This window comes from Anopheles arabiensis, chromosome 2 (assembly GCF_016920715.1).
Source record: "Anopheles arabiensis isolate DONGOLA chromosome 2, AaraD3, whole genome shotgun sequence".
NCBI lineage: Eukaryota > Metazoa > Arthropoda > Insecta > Diptera > Culicidae > Anopheles > Anopheles arabiensis.
In genome coordinates this window covers 34381346-34401944 of record NC_053517.1, presented here as the reverse complement: position 1 = coordinate 34401944, position 20599 = coordinate 34381346, and the positions used below count along the sequence as shown (strand labels likewise).

Sequence of the window (20599 nt, the reverse complement as noted above, 5' to 3'; positions counted from 1 at the left end):
CTCGGAGGTCCGGTTCTTCTCCGGTTCAGCCCCGTTTCCCTGGACCGATCGGCTGGACTGGAGAAGCGTCTTTCGTGCGGCACCACTAGGTAGGCTTGGAGCGCGAGAACTGGCGCTCCTTTAAATGGCGTCTGGCGGGATGCGTGTCTGACCGGAAAGCGTCTGGGGGACGCTCCTACGCATCATCGGACGCGGCATACTCTCGGGTGACTTGCGCCGGAACGATTAGCATAAGAATGGTATCGTGTTCATCAAGCCGCGTCTTTACGTTACGTTTCTGGCTGCACTTTTTCTTTACGTGCGGACATTGGGTTTGGAGGTCCCTATTGGATTCGGTCTGGACCTTGGTTGCCGGTTGGTTTGTAGAAATGAAATGCAAAACCGTGCACTTTCTGCCAGACAAATAAAATGTGCCATTAAACTAAGGTCATAAATTCGAATGGCAAACGGTTTGAAATGCAGCAAAAGGAAGAAGTGCATTGGACGGATGGGTTTTTTTAAGGGCTTTGAGAGTTGCAAACGATACAAACGCTTTTATTTGCTTTGGTCAGTACCATTATCACGATTCGTTGTAGTAAACGTGAGATCACTACTAATGGGTAATTTGGCATTGGGCACATCTCTTATAAGAGCCATTAACACGTAGAATTAATTGCATAAAGAATTACATTTCATCCGCCGAATGTGTACATTAGCTGTGAATGATAGTTCGCCCAAGGTGGATTGCTTTTGCCGGGTCCCGGTACCGGTAAGACGAGACGAACGTGGCGAAATGTTTATACTAAAACTACCATTCCCCGCGACGTTATTCCGTCTGCTGACAGATGTTAAATGCGGAATAAACGAAGTTCTAGAGCGATCGCTCTCGAAGGTTTTGTGGATGATCAGTGGGAGGACGTAGTGGCGAGGTACAGTAACTATACAACGTGTGAAAACAATTATCGATCAACAGATACAGAACCGATCAACCGATACAAGTTTTTGCTGTTTGAATTTTTGCTTTTAAGGATGTTTGAATTAGGAATACTTAATTACTTTTAAAAATAACCAACCATATTTTACAAAAATTGCTTTTTTCTCCAAAAACTTCTCAATCCAAAAGATTGGGTGCTCTCTGGGTATATCTGCGTGAACTGCATGAATCTTATATCAATATACTTACTTCAAGCACACCCTAATAAATATTTATATCGCCAATTTCTTCTTGATAATTATATCATTAAAAGACGTTTCCTTCTACTACAAGCTACCTATCGAAACACAAACCATTCTAAAGCGCTCTTTCACATTGATTCCCTATATCCCAACGCAACGTGTGGTAGATATTGGACTGTCGGTCGCTGTTTCGCGCTCCGGACTAATTGAGATGGATTGTGGGCGCTTCAGCTGTGACCGGATCGTGCCACAGCATATATCTCTCTCGCCCATCCGTAGCATACAGGCAGGCCACACGTCGTCGTGAAGCAATCGAGGAACGATTTCGGAAAGGTAAATAAATAAATAAACCGAAACGTACGTCCCTCCGGGGATAGAAAGATATGAAGGGGGGAAAGAAACAGAATAAAACAAAAAGCAGCTCCCTAGAATGCAAGCGAGTACGCGACGAAGGGAGAGAGAGTATCAAAACACGAACGTATTAAGAATTTCACGTTTCTCAACCCGTGTCCGGTACCGGAATCGACCACCTGGGATTTCTGGGCAGAGATGGTAACGGAACGGTTCTGTTCTCGTTTCACGTCTCGTGCCCCCTCATGCAACTGTACAAATACGCTCCGATCGATCGATCGTCCGAAACGGTTGACCACGGTGTTATGTGGTGGGGTTTGCCGTGGGGCATTAAATATTGCGAAACTAATGCACCGCGAAGTTTGAACAAATTATGCTCTGCTCGTATCGATCAGTGGCGTTAAATGGTACCCTGGCGTTTTTGGGGAACACCGCAAAGGGGAGAGAGGCTGAAAGGGAAGACGTCCGAGGATATTTTCATCCCTTTACTATCCGCTCGCTCTAAGACGGTGTGTTTGTTTGTGTGTGTGTGTCCACGTTACTGCAACGAGGAGTAATTAATACACCCTGTTTCGCCATTCGGGGTGGATGTTTTTCCCTTGATATTTGCCATAAATTACAATGTGCAGAGGTGGGCAAAGGAAATGAAATGCAGACACACGGACACAGCGGGAGTTTCGGAGCGGCCAATGACCGACCAAACCGGCCGGCATGGGTTGAGTTGCGTAGCGAAGGGAATGTTTACCGCTGCACACTTTAAGGGATTGCAGCAGAATGTGGTCCCATGACGCGCAGTGTCACCGTTGGAGGATGAGAAAATTAGAAATAAAATACCGACAGATGAATAAATTAGAGCGTACTGCAGATACTCCACTCGGAAGTCATCCTACCGGGCTCTGAACAAATTACAACTTCTAGTACATTGTAAACTAGAGCTTGAAGAGCCTGCTCTTCATCTTCGTGGGAGGTTTGTGTCCGGTTTACACACCCGATGATATCATTAGGCTGGGTGGTCATTATCACACACGCCCTGCATGGGTGTGACGGACATGATGCTCTAAATCAAGTGTTCAAGCAGACAATAAAATATCCTCAAGAAACCCTGGTGATTTATTCCTTATAAACCTAATACCTCGCCTATAACACAGGGACTATAAATCCTATATGAGATATGTTCGTGATTCATGCCCTGGAAATTACAACTCCCACAATACCATAAACCCTTTTGTCTTTTGATTACTTAAACTATCAACTCAAAATCACCAAAACCACACCGAAAAACGTATGTCGCCGGGGGTTTACAGATTACGTTCAGCATAGATTTTATAGCCCGAAACCCAGACCACACGGGGGAATTAGCAATGTCCTTATTGGTGCGGTGGCAATAAGAAAGTGATGTGGCTTGTAAAGAATCGTATTAGCTCGTGTTGTGTTAATGGGTGCGCCACCCTCTCATCCATTCGGGTGTGCGTGATGGCAACAAATATGGTACAGCCCATCCAATTCCAACACCCGCATTCATATATTGGCTATCATTCTAGCACGTTCTAAGAGGTATTCCGAACAGTTCGCTGTGACCATTTCGCTCCTGCAATCCTGACCCTTCTAATGTTGAACCTAATCCCGCCGGTCTGGCTTCAAATTTCACACAAAACAGTGCTTATGCCTGTCTGTGTGTGTGTGCGTTCATGCGCCGGTCTCTGACCATCTGGTGGAACGGCTCGATAATCAGCTTAACGCTACGCACGCGGTGTAGCTCGCCCTTCGAGCCTGCCGGCGAGTGTGACATTTTCGTTTCCAATCAATGTTTCCTATTTCGTTTCGATGACTAGCCCCGGAACTGCCGGGAAGTTCCCAATAGAACTGAGAACGCTTCCGCGATGTACTTGAGCCACAGTTGAGTGGTATTGCATTGAATATGGGGGAGGTTGGTTTGTTTTTTTTTCGTTCTTCTTCTGCTGAGCTTCAAGTATCGCTTGTCGCCCAAGCGTTCTCGGGTTTGGATGCATTTGCTAAACTGTGCATGTAGCATGTGACAGCGAAGGAGGAGTGGCGGCGTTCTGGTATCGCATGCGTACTACGCATGCATCTCGTACGGATGGTTCGGCAAAGAAACGTACCAGAAAGGAAGATAGCCATAGTTCCGCTAAGGTAAACGGCCGTTTCCCGACTGCTATGGCGAGCTGGGTGTGTGCAACCTTCGCTGCTGCGCTGCTGCTCATATGCTGCTCAACCGTGTTCAATTTTTCCCCTTGGAGAAGATTTATAACGCTCACACTATGCTCACCTTCTTGTTATGGGTGTTTGGTTCCGATAGTGGATAGAGTTGGTTCAATTTTCAATACACATTTTCTCCTCTGTTCACATCGCCACTAACTAAATAGAACATTTTAATCATTTCATACACATAACAAAAGAATCACTGGCTAATTTATAATGCCCAACTCCGGATAGAGACCACATGCAAAATGAAGTACAATTTCTTCAACTAATCCACAAACATCTGTTCAACTTTAAAATGATTTATTCCATTCTGAATATGGTAAAATCACATTCAGGAAATTCTCTTACCACTAACCTATAGTTGCACATTGCACAAAAAAAAAAAATAACGAAACCATATGCACAACTACCGGCAAACTATGCCACAAACTGTATCGATTACCGCGATTGTAGGATTTTCGGCACCCGACAAAATGCCGACTCGCGTCCGCGTCGCGCGAGGTCCGAGGAAAATCTAGTCTTTTTCCCTCATTCGCAGCCGGTTCCATGCGCCATGGATGCGTAGAAATCGTGTGTTCTCTCCCAGTGTGCTGTGTGTGTGTTTTCTCACTCTCTTTTCTCCCTTTCAGCAAGTGAGATTATTGCGGTAAGACTCAGCTGTATCGCCCATCTGTGCACTCGCGCTGTGAGGGATTGGCTGTGGTGCAGAACGAACATTGAGGTTGTTACAGTTTCGTTTCCATTAGATTTGAAATTGAAATTGATAAACTTTATAGCTTGAGAAACAAACTAATGATAGACAAACAAAAGATTTAGAATGGTTTTAAATTACTTAATTATATCCCTTAAATTTCCTCAGAAACGTGCCTAGCAAACCCTGCATCCTATCGCTTCAGTGCGTGCAGTGAGGCTCTCAGCAAAAACGTGCTCTATCCGTGGCCATTCTCTGAACTACATGTGCGTGCGTTGCATTGCATGCGCTCGGCAACTTGGAAAATTGGAAACGTGCTCTTTTCAAAGCCCTACACACTCTCCTGCCTTGTTTTTTGTTTGTGTATGTCGAGATCAACCAAGAGTAGCAAAGGAAGCAGCAAAAGCGTCAAATGGAAGGGACCAACGAAAAGGATAACGCACCGCATGTGTGGAGGGTTAACGTTAGACAAGGGCAACAAAAATTAGGGAACGTGTCCTCATGCCCAAAAACCATTATAGGGGTGAATTTGGGAAGTGCCGCCGCCACCGACGTCGCCGTGCTGTGGTGCTGCTGCTGCTACAGGACACTGAAGGCGTTCGGGTGGAAAACGGTCGCTTGCTTGGTCTGTTTTGGTAACGGTTCTATCGGGACGCGGGGTTAAATGGTTAGCCGTGGTGTGGTGCATTACCGAAAAGGGGGAAAGTTAACCGGTCAGCTGTTCTATTGCTTTGGTGGAGGTGAATGCCTGGAGGTGTTTATGGAAATTATTGGAGCGTAGAGGACACTATTATTCTGATGTAATGAGATACAATGTGCAGTTATGTTCGATCCACACAATGGTAATCGTTCAGCCAAAGGTCAGCTGTTTGTGGACATAGCAAAGTATGTTCATAATATGCCCTGACAATTGGCACCAACACGGTTGTAAACAAAGCAAATGGAATTTCTTTTTTTTAGACCGCTCTTCGACCAAAACAAACCCCCGAAAAGTCATACTAATTCTAATCTATCACACCACGCACTCCAATACAAGCACTAAATTTCGCTTTCTCTCTTCCATCGCTTGATTTCATTTCAGGAGCAGGAGTATCGGGTACGGTGAGTAGAGCTATCAAAGGATAACACTCAAGGTACGTTCCGCTCCGTAAATCCGTGGCTTATACAGCGACATGCGCACTAACCGCCATCGGGCATTACAAAGGCACTGTCAACTGTGGAACTGAAAGCTGTCAAAAACGTTGTGTCCACGCTATGCAGGAATGCTACAGGGAATTCGGGGTGAGAAGTAACCTATTTGGTAGGTTACCACGCCCCACTGATGGTCAAACACAGGACCCCGAAGGGATAGTCGATCCAAGCATACCCAAACTGAGTGTTGAAAACAGCTGTATTTTGCTATACTTCACCCATGAAGAAGTGTCTATAAATGTTTTTAGTTTATTTTTCTTCTTCGTTTGCTTAATTGTTGGGTGGGTCCCAAACGTTATCGTGTGGCGTGCAAACTTTTGCCAACCACAAATTGCGTCTCCCATAGGCCAGCTAGACAGCCTTGACAATGATGTAGTCATGGTTGCTCGCCAAAAGCCCCTTCAAAGAAGAAAAAAAAGGGAGAAACAACATACACACACCTCTTCTCATATCGATCGCTTTCCGTCTGGAACTAATGAGTACAAGGTGGGCTTTTTTTTGGGGTTTTCGTTGGAGGTTGGAGAGGGCATCCGGCCTCTTCAGCATTAGCTTATCATTGTTGGGGCCCGTGTTTGCTTTGCTTGTTTGCGGGACGGAAGTCGAAGCTTGTCATGAAGGATGGGCCACGAAGCTGGCGATAAAGTGGAATCTGTATGCGGAGTGGCCACTTGAACTATAATACGGCAAGCATGCAGGGAGTGCAATCCAGGAGAAAACTCCCATCCCGTTGGGTACTTCAGAATACAGGATGAATGTTTACTCTTGTATCCTTTGGGGTAAATCACCTTTATCACTTTGCCGTACTAACCTTGCAGCTTTGCAAACGATTCCACAATATCCACAACACATACACAGCAGAATAGTAGAAAATATTACATACAACAATTGTCACAATGCCTTTGCTATCTCAAGGCATCTTTTCACACCTTTGCACACGCACACGGCGATTTACATCACAACAGACAGAAACAATGCACACACAACACGGGGAAAGCTCGTACCCCCGATCCTGACGGTAAGCGCGAGAGAACTGTCAGGCCTTTCGGAAAGTTCAGGAGAATGGTGAGCCGTTGGCCGACTTTGGTGTTCTGTTCTCACAATGCCGAAACACTTTGCACCATGAGCGCCAGACTGGCTGGGCAAGCAATCTCCCGGCAGGGATTGAGATTCGCTCTTCGGCTCCGTCTGCGAACCGGGAGACCACACACCGTATTATCAGCATATGTGTGTGTGTCTGTGTCTGCGTATGTGTGCATAGGGCGGTACGCTTATCGCCGGCAGGCAATACCGTTTGAATGACAATCGCCCTGATAAGAGCTGCAGGCCTTCAGATAGTGGCGTACGGACGGACAGGACGAGACAATCCCGGGGCATGGATGGATGACGTTACCCACCCAATTGCTCCGTATGGCCATTCCGGATGATAGTGACGTTAGAGGAAATCGAATGCGGAGTCGGCTTTGTTTGTCGGCTTCATCGCATCATCTCAAGATTCGTATGTATGAGCATACGTTAAGAGGCAAATGGTGTAATCTTTGATTGTGTTTAGCGGAACGGGATGTGCCCTTGAAGTAGCTGCAATTTGTAAGGTTTGTTTTTGCTTCTATTAAAAACCGAGCTGATTGGAGTGTACAGCCTTGTAAGAGGAAATGCACACTGTGTATAGTGTTCTTTGCATTAAATATAAATACATTCACAGCAAGGTCAATAAACGTTCATTAACGTTTACTTATAAATATATATTCTTATCAAAATTGTTTGATAACATTTATAAAATCAAACCGTTAAGTTGTATTTTTTAGTTAATAATTATATAAGTAATAATCTGTTTTTAAATTCGGTATTTTGATCTATTCTTGAGGCAAAACCAGAGCACGGATTTGCTTAATACTGACCATGGGTTCAAATCGTCAAAAGGACAGACAATCTCATGTGTTTTATTCAGATTCCCAATCGGATCGGGAAAAAATCGCAAAAAATATATAACAAAAATACTGTTTATTATCGTGCACAAAAAAAAACTACATTTACAATCACAAGATCTACTAATACAACTTCCGCTTCGTTGTACAGAACAGAACAAAACTGACAGCTAAAACAAAATAAGCATCCTCAACATAATCACCACCTCCGCTACACCGTACCGCAATCCAGCTGTAGATTGATGCCACAGTCGCCCTGCGTTTTGGCTTTGAGAAACGTTAGCTCCTTGCTGCTCAGCGCTATTGCTAGATAGTGCAGGTTGCATTTGAAAAAGGGTGCTTGCGGTAGCTGCACACTCGCCATCTGCACACCGGGCGAGGCCAGATTGAAGCTGTTCCAGTGTACGAACCCTTTGCGGCCGCGGTACGTGTAGAGTTGTACCTTGCGGTGATTTTCCACAAATGCCAGTATCGTTTCGTCCCGAACCTCTAGCACCGCAAGCTGTGCCGGCCGGTGGCAGGATATGATCTGGAACAGGTGACCCTGCAGTATGTCGCTGTAGATGCGGACCGTGTCGTGGTTGCCCTGGATGATCGTGTTGACCGTGTCGGTGACTGCCACTAGTAGCCGGCGCGCTTCACCCCGCAGACCAACGTGGAAGGTAAGCAGTTCGCCGGTGGCAGGGTCAGGGAAGTGGCTGTTTTCCGTGGTGCTGATGCGTCCGAGCGGTACTACCTTGGCTATCCGTGGTTCGGGTAGTGGTTCGAGAGGTTCCATCAGGTCCGTTTGTGTTTGACGCGTTATTATGACGGTATCGTTGCTTTCCTGTATCGCTCCGATTTCGTTCAGCGGATCGGGTTGGGTGAGTAGCGACACCTCCTGCGTGTATTCGTCCGGAGTATCATCCGTGCGGTAGTACGAGCTGTTCCTTTGCATTTGATTGTACACCGTTATGGGGGAGGCGAACAGGGCCAGATTTACGAGTGGATCATCGTGTGAGCGCTTGGAGCGTGAGGGTTTGATGGTGCCTTCGGCTCTAGACAGAACCGCAATTCGTTTCCCATCGGCCAAAGCCAGTCCAACACCAAGTGAGCTCGGTACAAAGCTTGCTGCTTCAAAGATGCGTGACAGGTCCCATTCTTCCTGCACCTTACCAGTCACATCATACTCGAGCACGGTCGTGCGCTCCAAGACGTAGAACCGTCCACTGGTGGAAGGATCTACAAACAAGCTATCGGTATCCTTATCCGGCATGGCCTTCACCAGCTCCAGCGAAAGTCCCTGGAACTCCCATATCGCCAGCCCCGTCACATTGCACTGCTCATCCGTCGGTGCCGATCGCGTTACTAGATAAAGCTTCTCATCCTGCGCAGCCACAGTTTGCCACTCAAAAACGTACCCCGTGTGCGCCTTGAACAGTCCCACGAACACTCGGTCCTGTGGGTTCCACTGGAAGAACTTACTACCGCAGCCGTAGTTGAGCGCAAGGAAATGGTTGCCCTGGTGCTGGAACGTCCAGAACGACTGGATGGGTTGCTGCACGCGAATAGTTTGCCGCTGCACGAAGTAGTTAAAGAAGTACACACCCTTCTGCGTACCATTGATGAGGGCTTGCGTTTCGCGACAAGAGGCGCGATAGTTGGCGCGACGTTTAGCCAGCTCACCCTCGACGAACTGTTTCTCGGAGTGGAGCTTGCGTACGATCTCGTTAATGGGCAACCCGTTGATCGTACCATTGCCGTGGATGCTGTCACGGAAGACGAATTTACGAGAGCGTAGCCTACCCCAGTACGTTTGATGCTCACGCCCATCGGTCCAGAGCGCGCGCTCGTACCAGTGATCGAAATCGATCCCACCGACCGTGTCGTTAGTGTACACATCGATGGCGGCAATTTTGTAGAACGTTAACGGTGACGAGATGGTCATGTCGTCGGTCAGCTGTACCGGTTCGCCAAACGGCACACCGTTCAGAATCTTGGGCAGCGTGGCACTGTTCAGCACGCGTATGGAGTTGAACACTGACGGTGCGTCGATCGTTTGTTCGCCGTAACGCTGTAATTGAAGAGAGGGAGAGAGAGAGATAAGGTCAATGTTGTTCATTGATTGGATGAGGAAGAAAGCAACTTCCTATTACCATGACGGTATTTGCTCGTTCCACGCGAAGATCTCGCCCATTCACAAGACCTTCCACTTGTAGAGGATGGTGAATGACGATTTGCTTCACATAAACTGGCTGGTCGATCGTTTGTTCCGTGTGCAGGGTAATTAGTCCGCTCGTCGGTAGGCCATTGATAGAAGCAGCCACTAGATGGTTACATTTGAAGGCTCCCGGAAGGAACACTATCTTATCTGTACGATTTTATAAAGGAAAAATAAAAAATAGATTAATTAGTCGTTCAAAATGTATGCTTCCTTCACACTTACCCACAATCTCATAATCCTTGTTTATCAGCAACGTTTGCTGCAAAAGTGTGTCCGGATCAATGCCCATCAGATTTTTCCCAATCAAATCACCCGTAATATGCAATGGTCCTCCCCACACATTTCCATAGAACTCTACTGGTTCGCTAAACACGATCGGTTCCTGCTGATCGTAGTATACGATCTCGTTCTGCACGTTCGACACATTGTACCCGTTTACGAAATCAACCGTAAAACCATGCTTGAAATGAACCTCCTCCTGCAGGACGTAATGCCCCTTGAAGTAGTAGTCCTGGTTCGTGCGGATGAGCGATGCAAGCTTGTGCGTCACATTCATCAGCTCATTCCAGCCACCGTACGCCTCTAAGCTGTGAATGGTCTGCTGGCCTTGCAGACGCAGATCACCCTTGATGATGTGTGTGTCGGTAGCGTTATCGTACGCGTAGTACGCTTCGATTGGTTTGAACGACTTCCCGTTGATGGTGCCACTGACAATCATCTCTTTCACGTACACTCTGCCCGTCGTTAGCACGCGGCCGGGAAAAGTGATCGATTCATTTTTGAGCACCAGATCCTTTACCGGCACATTGTTGATGGTTGGTGTGTGCAGATCGCCCACCACATCGAACCCTTGCGTGAACAGCTTTGATCCGGTGAACTCCACCGCTGCCGCATCCGTTCTGTACACCACGTTGCTCAAGAAGGTGACAAACGGTATCTCATTCAAGGCTCCATCGACCGACACATCTCCGTCTACGTGCAAGGGATGCAAAAAGTGCAATGCACTCTGGACAGCATTCGGTCGGTCCAACCATATGACGTTGTTCAGAAACTGCGTCAAATCAACTCCATTCAGTATACCGATCTCGACGCTTCCATCGATATGCAGTGTATCGAGCACATGCCTACCGCTGAGCATGTAATCATCGTTCAGGTACGTCTCCACATTCTCCTGGAGCCGTACTACATCCAAGCCGTTAAGGTAACGTGCAGCAAACGCGTTACTAACGTACAGTGTGTCGACGAGCACATCGTGCTGTATCGTTTGCGGTTGGCTTAAGCTGAACCGGTACGCGTCAAACGTGGGCAGGTGGACGTCGTTCAACGTGTTCGTGGGACCATCGATCTCGCTGCCCGCAAGCGATAGGTAGCTCGCGTACAGTTCGCTCATGTAGATGGATTGATCGCGGAAGACGATTTCCTCCTCCATGTCGTAGAACGCGGCCCGCGGTTGACCATTGAGGGTTCCCACTATCTCAAGGTTCTTTGCGTACAGCAAGGAATACTGAGGGCAGAACTCTAGCGTCGCCTGCGTGTGCTGGTCGCCGAATATTTTGATCGAATTCGTATCCCACTCCGTCACGTTGATGCCACCGAACAGGCCGTGCACCTGTACGCGGTTGAAAAACACGTTGCCCAGCACCATGCTCACGTTGATCGTCTGATCCGTGCTCTTGGTCAGCAGCTCGTCCAGATGTATCTCGCCGATCATGTTCGACTCGATCCGGATCGGTTCGTAAAAGTGTAGACTGCGATAGTGTTTCGATGCGTTAATTTCCACGTACTGTTCGTCTACGTACACAACGCTCTGCAGGAAGTGGTCCAGATCGTAACCATCGAGCTGATCGACGTAGATTGGTCCGTTAACGACTACCTCGTTAAACTCGCAGGCCGCTTCCAGCAGCTTTGTTTGGAGAAGGGATGGATTGTCGAGAAATTTATCCATATGCTTGCCATGGACGGCACCGCGAACATCGAGAGATTCTTCAATCTCGAGTGAGTCGAATGTCACATTGCCCGGGATATACTGATCGTCGTGTAGTGTGATGAAATCGAACGGATTGATACCGTTCACAAAACCGTCAATGTCGAGCGCATCCATTGCTGGAAGAAGAGTTAAATTAGTGTAAGAAGCATCCGATTTTAGCGTATATAGGAAAAAATGGATCGTTATTTACTTAAAGAGTCCTTGAAATACTTCTGGCCAGTAATGATCGATTCGCGCGGTCCTGATCGTAGCACATAATCCTCCGGGAAGCGTAATCTGTTCAAGAACTGTACCATTGTTTGGCTTGCAAACGTCACATTCTGTAAATAAAAGGTAAGAAAAATGCATCTCACTATTGAAATGAACATGATTTCAATCCAACTCACCCCTTCCACATTAAGAATTCCAAGCCGCATCGGTCGATCCTTAAAAACGAGCCCATCGTAAAACGTTTTCCAAGGGACACCGTTGATGCGCTCGAAGCTTAGATCACCCTCGATGTGCAAAGCCTTTGACCGCAGCACACGCCCATGCTCATCGATTGCATTGCGCAGCGAGCTTTCCGCTTCCTGCAGATTGATGCGGGCCCCGTTGACTTTGTTCGCCACCTGCACATCGTCGATGACTTCCAGCGAATCGAGCGTCAGGTTCCGCCAACGTCTATTTTTGCAGTTGAAGTAAATCAACGCCTCGCTTAGATCGATCCCATTCACTGTGCCTCCCTCGGGAAGCAGCACGGTGTTTGTGTAGAGATCACCGCCGAGGACGAGCTCCCCATCGAGCACCACCTTGCCGTCAACGTCGTACAGTAGCTCTTCCGCCGGTATGCCATTGAAACGATCGAACTGAAGCTGCTCCACGTTCAACTCCTTCAGGTGTAGCTCTTGCATCGTCGGTACCTCCTGGCCGTGCACATCGCGACCGAACCGTACGAGATGGTCCATGCGTGGCTGTTCAAAGCGCTGTATGTACATATCGTCCGCGTGCAGCGCCCCGTCGATATACAGCCGTCCCGTCACCTGTACCGTACCGTTGATTTGAAGATCGTGCGAGCGGGCATCCCGCCGCACGCTGTACTGCAACTCGGACAGCATTGCATCCACACTCAGCTCGACGTCCTGCACCGTTTTAACAGTGGCGGTCAGATCGGCCTGCAAGTCTGCCTCGCGCCAGCTGTTTTGTCCGATCGTCATTTTCACCCCGGCCAGATCGAAATCCTCCGCAAAGCGCACCAGCGGCGTATCGACTGAGCTAAGGTTCTGGCGCTTCAGCACTACCGGATCGCTTTCCATCAGCTCAACGTACGACTGGGCCTGCTCAATCACCGCATTCTGGTAGTCGATTATCTTCGTGAACGCGTCCATCGTTTCCTGGATTTCTTGAATTTTCATCAAAATCGGATGCTCCCCGGACAGCAACTCGATCGACATGCGGTACAGACTGGAGTGTGCCTCGTGGCGCGGCACAATGATCGATATGGATTTGCCGCGCTGCGCTATCGTCGCACCGAACAACCCGTCCGTGCGGTCGAGATCCAGCATGCAGCTGACCTCGTTGTCGATCACCTCGTTCCCTACCATGCACGGTATGTTGGTGGCCAGGTCGAACGACACACCGTTCCACACGAGCGCTTCCAGGCGCTGTATTTCGTGCGTGGCAAAAATCATACGATGCTGCACCAGCAGCACCATATCGTCCCGGTACGTTCGGGCCGGTATCTCAAAGAACGCTTCCACTATCTCCAGTGCCTCGGTGGGGATCTTCTGCTCGTAAAACTTACCCCGCTTGTAGCGCAAAACGGCCGGCGTTTTGCCGCTGATAGCAACGTACGCGTAGCGTCCTATTTGAAAGGCGTACACCGAGCGGAGCGCTTCCGAGCTGTAGTTACCTACGGCCTTAAACTTTCTACGGTTCTGATCCCCGACACGGAACGTGTACAGCTCTACGGTCGTATTCTGCGGAAACGCAACCAAATACTCTTCCCCGGCGGCCACTAGCCCTACCGATGTGCAGGGATGCTTTAGGCCGAGCTTCTGCATCAACCAAAACTGTCGATCGTTGAAGGAAAACTCGTACACGGTGGCCGACACCGACTCGTGCCGATTCGGATGCCGACCTATCAGCAGCAGCGCATCAACCTCCTTCTGGCGAAAGAATTTAATTTGCGTAATTGTTTTGTGCAGCGGCCAGCGCCATTCCTCCTCCAGCTTGTACTCCGACTGTTCGCGCAGCGTGTACCAGACGAGAAAGTTGCCCATCGATATGACCACACACCCGACCGCTGACGCATGCTCCGTGTCCCAGAAGCTTAACACCTCGAAGGCAATCGGGGCCGACTCGAGCAGCAGCTCCTGGCTCAGGACGTACTGGCCGTCGCGCTCCAGCAGCACCACCGCACTGGCCGCCGTTAGCCCCACGACCACGTGCCGATCGACGTTGATCGCACTCATCGTCTTCCAGCGCACTACCCGCTCGCCGAGCGTAAAGTTAACGTCCTCCTCGATGGACCGTATCGAAAGCGTATCCCGGGTGGTATCGTGCACCTTCGGCGGTTCCGAAACGGCGCCCAACGTACGGATGAAGCTTGGATCGATCAGCTTCGCATCGATCGCTTCGTGCAGCACGTTGATGTGTGTTTCGCGCAGCGGTTTCAGCTCCGCCTCGTCGAACCCGTCCGGATGTTCTAGCAACTGTTGGCGCTTTAGTTCGTACGCGGAAGGGGTAGCTGATTCCGTCGCGGAATCGTGCGTTGTGTTGTGAGGTTCCTGTTTCGGAAAGGTGGCCGGCCCTCGCATTTGGCCCTGTGGATCGAGCGGATTTTTTTCCCCATCACTATGCACTACAAGCTAGTAAAGCGGGGAAAGTGAGAACACGTGGTTAGGAAGCGGTACGGGGTTGCAGGACGCTTTGTTAAAGGTTATTACCACCAGCTCAATAGAGAGCACAAAGGAAAGCACTAGAAACGAGCTACACTGCATGTTGGGCACGGTTTTGCATAAAACATGTGTTTGTAGGATACGAATTAAAATATTTCAACCGAACGCACTCAAACCGATGGCACCATGATTACGATAAAACTTTAACTGTGGGATGACGATACGATAATGTGCACACGACGATACTGGAAGAGGAAATAGCCACAGAATCTGCTGGTGAAGGTGTACTTAGCCGAATGCTTATGAATACTGAGCTAGGTGAACTGGCGAGAGTGAATAAAAGGCACTGGCCACTAACACTACGCAATCCGAATGCAAATGGCCGTTACGGAGCTTAGCGCCTAAATGTATGCAATACGGTATCGCGATGCACTATGGTGCAGAGAATGGAAGGCAGGATCGTACACTTATTTATTAATCCTTGTTGTAAAAGAAGGTTTTAGATTTTGTAATAATAAATAAATTAAATTTTAAAAGTTTGGGTGTGACTAATGTATTACTTGAACAAATTGAGTTTATATTTTTAATTTGAAACTTGAATTTAACTTGAAATTATCCATTTTCCATTCGTCGATGTTTACGTATTTTTATAGAGCATTCTTCTCCAAACACTCATTTATAAAACGATTTAAACTGCCTCAAGGCACTATTTTCAATGACCGCGTTGAAAAGCTACTGCTAAATCTGGTAAATCCTATGTTTATGTACTAAAGTGAAAAATAAAATGAAATTTCAACAATAACAACAGCAACATTCGTCAATGTTTGACCATTACACCATTTTCTGTACTGTTTTACTTATTCCTAAATTTTAACAACAATTATGTGGTAGCTAATAGTAATGTACATTTAAATTGATAGCTTATTATATAGAAGTCAGTTCTGTATAAAAGGGAAGTAAGAAACTACGTTCATACAAGCTGCCAATTCAGTTTAGGTTTTTATGCAGCTTTTATGATGTAGACGCGAAATGTTAATAAGCGAACAGATAAATGTTCTTGTAATCGAATATTGGACAATGTTTCAGAAATTTGCTCTGATTCTTATGAACAGTAAATAAATCGAAGGTGCAGGAGAGGACAACTCGTAGAATAAGAATATTAAATATAGTCATGAAAATCGGTAAAAAAGAACTTATACCAAAAATAACGTATAACCCAGGTTGCACGCATGACTTAAAATTGCATGCAAAATGAATAAAATACCATCAGGATTGGAGCACGGATTACGTTAAACGTATTTTATGTTAAATCATTAAAATTTAAAACCAACTTCATTTCATCGTGCTCTATTTATCAATCAGGGCAAAATTTTCAGTACTTTTGCATGCAATTTAAAGACTTGCGTCCAACCTGGGTTATAAGTTCTTTTGGCCAGAAAATCATAGTTAATTGCGTTTTCAATGTGTGAAATGAGGAATGTGTGTAAGTGAGGATCCCCAAAAAAGAAATGTTTCATAATACACTGGGTTTTTTGCTAATTAGTTTTCTCATTTATCTTGCTTTCAGTTATCCAAAATTTTACTCTAGTCCCATTGATTTTTATCTTACAAAACTTAAATTAAAACTCCGTTTTGAAAAACTGAACTTGCATAAAGCTTGCATGCAATTGCGGCTTTAGATCACATTGACTGTTTCCAATCCAACTGCCTTTCGTCAGCTGTTTCGTTCGATGCTTTACCACATTCAAGTCCCGGATGCATCTACTTTACCTTGTCTATCACACCATACCCACTCACACTTACAGCTAATTGCACCTGTGTTTCTGGCCTTCCATTCCCTCCCACGGTGTTCACATAACTAGCATAAGCCTATGCTACCCTGGAGCCCCCCACAGGTGATCTTATGCTCCACGGCGGGTGGGGAGATCGAGCACTGCATTCCGGAAACGTGAGTGAAAGGAATGGTAGACGAATGACGGTGAAAGAGGTGCGCCCAGTGCAGCGAACGGAGTGAAACGGCACGATGAGGTGGATTATTGCGCGGCCACCGAGGAGATCGGCCACCGCACCGGCACGAAGTTTGGACCGGCCGCGCACAACCAACTCCGACTTTGTTCGTGTTAGACTTTCGTGCAGTTCGCACGCACAGCCTTGAGGTGTCAAGCGCGATAAACCAAACATTTATCCACCAGCAGCGGCACAGGTTTGTACGTTAATCTGTCCCCTCTTCTCGGACTGTACCGCTCCCGCTCCCGCGTCGAGCATCCGCGAGCAAGTTATCCACGCCGGAGAAAGTTGTCGCTGGGGCGTTGTTTACCTTTTGGTCGCTGGAATCCCGAGGATCGCGGTGAATAACAGTGTGCATGGGCAGACACCGCTTCTCGAAAGGTCCCGGGGTAGACTGAAAGTGAAAAGATAAAGTGGTTTGCGGTAGCCCTTCCCGAGGGTTCATGTGTCAGTGAATGAAGATCCTGCTGCGTCGTTGCTCAGTTTGTCCCCACCGATCGTTGGCTGGCCCATTGACTGGCGAGGCAGTGAGTAGCGTACAGCAAGACCCAGTAAAAAACCTGTAACTAGTGGTGTGTGGGGGTCCGGGGCGTGTTACTTCATCGATGTGACGACGTGCATTTGCCAATCGATTACGCGAACATTGCGCATATTTGCGCGTACGCCATTGCGTTCACCCGTTACCGGATGCAATTTTTCGGTTTTTTTAAGTGTAAAAACGGATTATCTTTCCACAAGGATTTCATCGACATTACTTGTGGATGACCCCAAAAGTAATGCGTTCGAAGTGTCTGTCCACCAATGGTCACAGCCGGTGATCAGCGAACCAATGCGTCGAGTGTGCTTCTCGCCGGTGTGTCTGTTGTGTCTTTTTTGTGAAAGTGAAGCGATAATTTTTTCGAACAACTTTCGTTCGTTCCAAAGTGTATCGTGTGTGTATGTGTGCATTTCGTCCTCATCTGCAAAGCACCGTGCTTTGCTTTCGACCGTGCATTTCCTCCAGTGGCTAGTGACAAAAGGGTGCTAATCAATCATATATTTTTTCTTCAATTTTCCCTTCTCCAGTGGCAGTGGTAGTTATTTTTAGTGGTAAATTTACTGCGTGATTGTTTGTGTGTGTTTATTTTTTTCTGTTGCTGTTTTCTTGCTTCGAGCTGTTCTATTTTTTTGCTTTGATTTTGTTGCTGACCACTTCATCTCGATCCAGTGCAGAAATTGAAAGCACATGAAATTTTCAATCGTTGTGCGCAAGTGAACTGGAAGATCGTGGTTGAGAAAACGGGATCATTGGAACAACAACACTACAAAGGTAGGTAGGAGCATTATTCTTAATTTAATTTAATTTAATTTAAAGTTAGCTTGTAATAGTTAACCTGAGTAGATGTGATAAGAAGCAGCAGCATTTCAGCGCGAAATTCAAGCCTTTTTATAAAAAAAACATGTTTTAGTATCACGTGATTTTTATTATATTTGTTGTCATTTAAAGTTAGCTTAATACCCTTCGAGTTTCTAAAAACAAACCAAAGATGTGGTTTGAATTGGTGTTCTACAATTCCTACACAACTTTTTTATGTCGTTTGGTCGTGTCAGGTCAATCTCTGGCATCAAACGATCAAGTATTAGACAGTACCGATCTCAGATCAGAAAATAGATTGTTTCGGTGATTGTAGCACCTTCATGCAGGCGCTAATGCCTAACGCCTAACCGTGTATCAGCTTCTGTACTCTTTTTCTGTCTATGTTGTCATACAAAACACACATCTTCGGTCAGCTCCGAATAAAAAAAATCGAACAAATTATGTCTATTTTCCGCTAAACTTTCGTAGGAGCAAATTTGATCCATGTTTTTGGTGATATTTCGTGTTGCACTGGAGTGTGTGGTGTATGGAGCTGGTTTGTTAAGAAAAAGAGAAAGACACTTAAAAGGGATTTATTTTTGTTTTCAATTTAATCCATCTCCCGAGTATTGGAGGAAAAAAGTTTGTCAACAATGTTTTTAAAGTTGGCAGAAAGTATCGCAGATTAAACTAGACATGATAATTACGGCTTAAGTAGAAATAATTTAAATAGAAACCAGAAAATAAAATAAAAATAATTATAAAAAAATCGCACCCCAAAAAAAAACCCATTCGGCAAAAGGAAAAACCCCGATTGTGGTAGATTTCGGTTTCTTTCGGATCATCGCAGCAAGATAAACAAAACCACTTAAGCACGCTGCGCTTGTCCCAAATTTCACCGTTGCAAATTGTGCGATGAATATGCACAGACGTAAACTAACACCTCTCACCACGGATCAACGGCATTCTTCGGCTGGCACCAATGAAAGTTTTTGCAAGCCCCATGTATTGGAGTGTGTTTTAATGTTGCCTGTGTCATTAGTGATGAGCTGAACCCTGTGTCTAGCATATGAAGTTTTAAATTAAAACTGTAATTTGTCAGACGTTATACGAGCGAGCCGAGGTGTCGTTGGTCGATTGCGCATTTATTGCCAGGCTTCACCGTAAACAGCTTAAGTGTGTACAAGCTCTTAGTAGCAAGCAGCTACTATTAAGCAACCGGTTGTCCTCCCGGATGGCGCTGGAAGGTTGCTAATGTTACCCTTGTTCGTTCGAGTTCCACCACCTATACAAGAACCACTCTAAGAAACTGTCTCATTCCGACCGCTGGATGGCGGGTGAGGGGCCGTCGTTGAAAGTAAATTACCTTGACTTGTCCGAAGGACTAAGGCTCAGTGGCGGTTTCGCGGGACACCCGCGGCATTTGGGGTAGCGTGATGAATGGGTAAACGCATTTAAAACCGAACACAATCTGTTTGCTAACTGGTTGTTTGTAGGAGGAAAAAATATTTAAAATTTAATCAAACGCTAATGTGTCTACTTAATGCATATTAAAAGGAAGCAAACGAAGCTGTGGGATTGGTTTGGCGTTCAAAGTACACCGTTTTACACAGTGTGAGGGTTACTTTATTAAACACAAACATACACACACGCGCATACCCTACACAAGCAAACTTATTACGTACTTGGCTAGTAACTCCTTCACCTCCACCTCAACTACCGTAAAAGGAGGTGAAATGATGATACTTTATTGTTTCGTTGCTTTAATCGCGAATGCGCACCGCGCGTTTGCCACTTTTGCAACGCGTGGAGCTCTCGAACGCGTGCACAGGACCATGGTATGGACCGGAGTTGAATAACGAAAAAGAAGGTCAGTCTTGTACGCCTCGAAACGATAGGAGAGAGGGTAACGATGTTATGGATGATGGTTTTCACTACCGAGTCTCGATCGAGCAGCAACCGCTTGATCACACCTAGCTTCGGTGCGAAAACATCTACCGATCTCGGTTACCGCTGAGGTTAAGGCTGATGTGGGTCAAGAATGTGATGAAAAGAATTCGTACGCACGCCTTAATGTAGTGGTAATGCAAATTCATCACACGTCTTCATAATTGCCGCTCGCCATAAAAATGAGCCATTCGCACGCAAAATATTTTCGACGATCGACAACGAGCAACCGGAGGAGCAGTGAGAATCTTGTTCTTAGCGGTTTGGTGTAGTGTTTTAGAACGCGATGAATTGTTAATGAGCCAAGAACGTTGATGCTGCTGCTGCTACTGTTGTTGTGGTTGTCTGTGGTCAAGATTGTCTATGGCCGGGTGGGAACTGTGTCAATTGGAATTGGATATATATTAGCATACAAAGCGATCGTGTGGTTCTGAAAGTGAAAAGAAAAGAATTCCGATAAAGGCTTCGTGCCTCAGCATCATTAACGTTAATCGGCTGTTTGCTAACTATATGAAGGTTTTAATTAGTTTGCTTCAAAATAGTTATTATTTTTTGTTGGTGTGCAAAAAAGAGGTTGGTCCCACTCAATCAAACACTATTTACGGCTGAATGTGGTCTAATTTTGTAAATAGTATTTTAGTAGATACGGGTTTTTTGTTATTTCTGCACCTTTGAGCCGTCGTTAAATGATAATGTTAAAGAGATGTTGA

The 20599-nt window shown here is 46.5% G+C and overlaps 2 protein-coding genes across 8 annotated transcripts in view; one reads left to right on the top strand and one right to left on the bottom strand.

Annotated features, from left to right (window-relative positions):
* The window catches only part of LOC120896086, a 71045-nt gene that overhangs the window by 29149 nt on the left and 21297 nt on the right, over positions 1-20599 (top strand). For 2 of the 7 annotated variants that reach the window (XM_040299931.1, XM_040299929.1), the window contains exons 2-4: positions 1323-1488; positions 5502-5553; positions 17672-17915. Coding sequence is in view for 1 of the 7 variants with exons in the window: in XM_040299925.1 (XP_040155859.1) it covers positions 5502-5521 (20 nt within the window). In the remaining 6 variants the exon portion in view is untranslated. Of the gene's footprint in view, positions 1-1322; positions 1489-5501; positions 5554-16215; positions 16807-17671; positions 17916-20599 lie in introns of those variants that run through there. The other 5 variants (XM_040299932.1, XM_040299933.1, XM_040299927.1 and 2 more) reach the window with 5 other exon arrangements.
* On the bottom strand, positions 7591-14912 carry LOC120896084. Its single transcript, XM_040299917.1, has 6 exons — positions 14648-14912; positions 12110-14569; positions 11914-12043; positions 9959-11839; positions 9669-9883; positions 7591-9586 (listed from the first exon to the last, which is right to left on the bottom strand). The coding sequence occupies exons 1-6, from the start codon at positions 14699-14701 to the stop codon at positions 7745-7747; spliced, it is 6582 nt and encodes a 2193-aa protein (XP_040155851.1). The 5' UTR covers positions 14702-14912; the 3' UTR covers positions 7591-7744.

What these genes read in the sequence shown, in the direction of transcription:
- LOC120896084 (XM_040299917.1), bottom strand. Translation starts at nt 14,701, where the DNA reads ATGCAGTGTAGCTCGTTTCTAGTGCTTTCCTTTGTGCTCTCTATTGAG. An exon ending in TGCTCTCTATTGAGCTGGTG is followed by an intron (nt 14,570 to 14,647) that starts GTAATAACCTTT and finishes CCGCTTTACTAG; the next exon opens with CTTGTAGTGCATAGTGATGG. An exon ending in GTATTTCAAGGACTCTTTAA is followed by an intron (nt 11,840 to 11,913) that starts GTAAATAACGAT and finishes CTCTTCTTCCAG; the next exon opens with CAATGGATGCGCTCGACATT.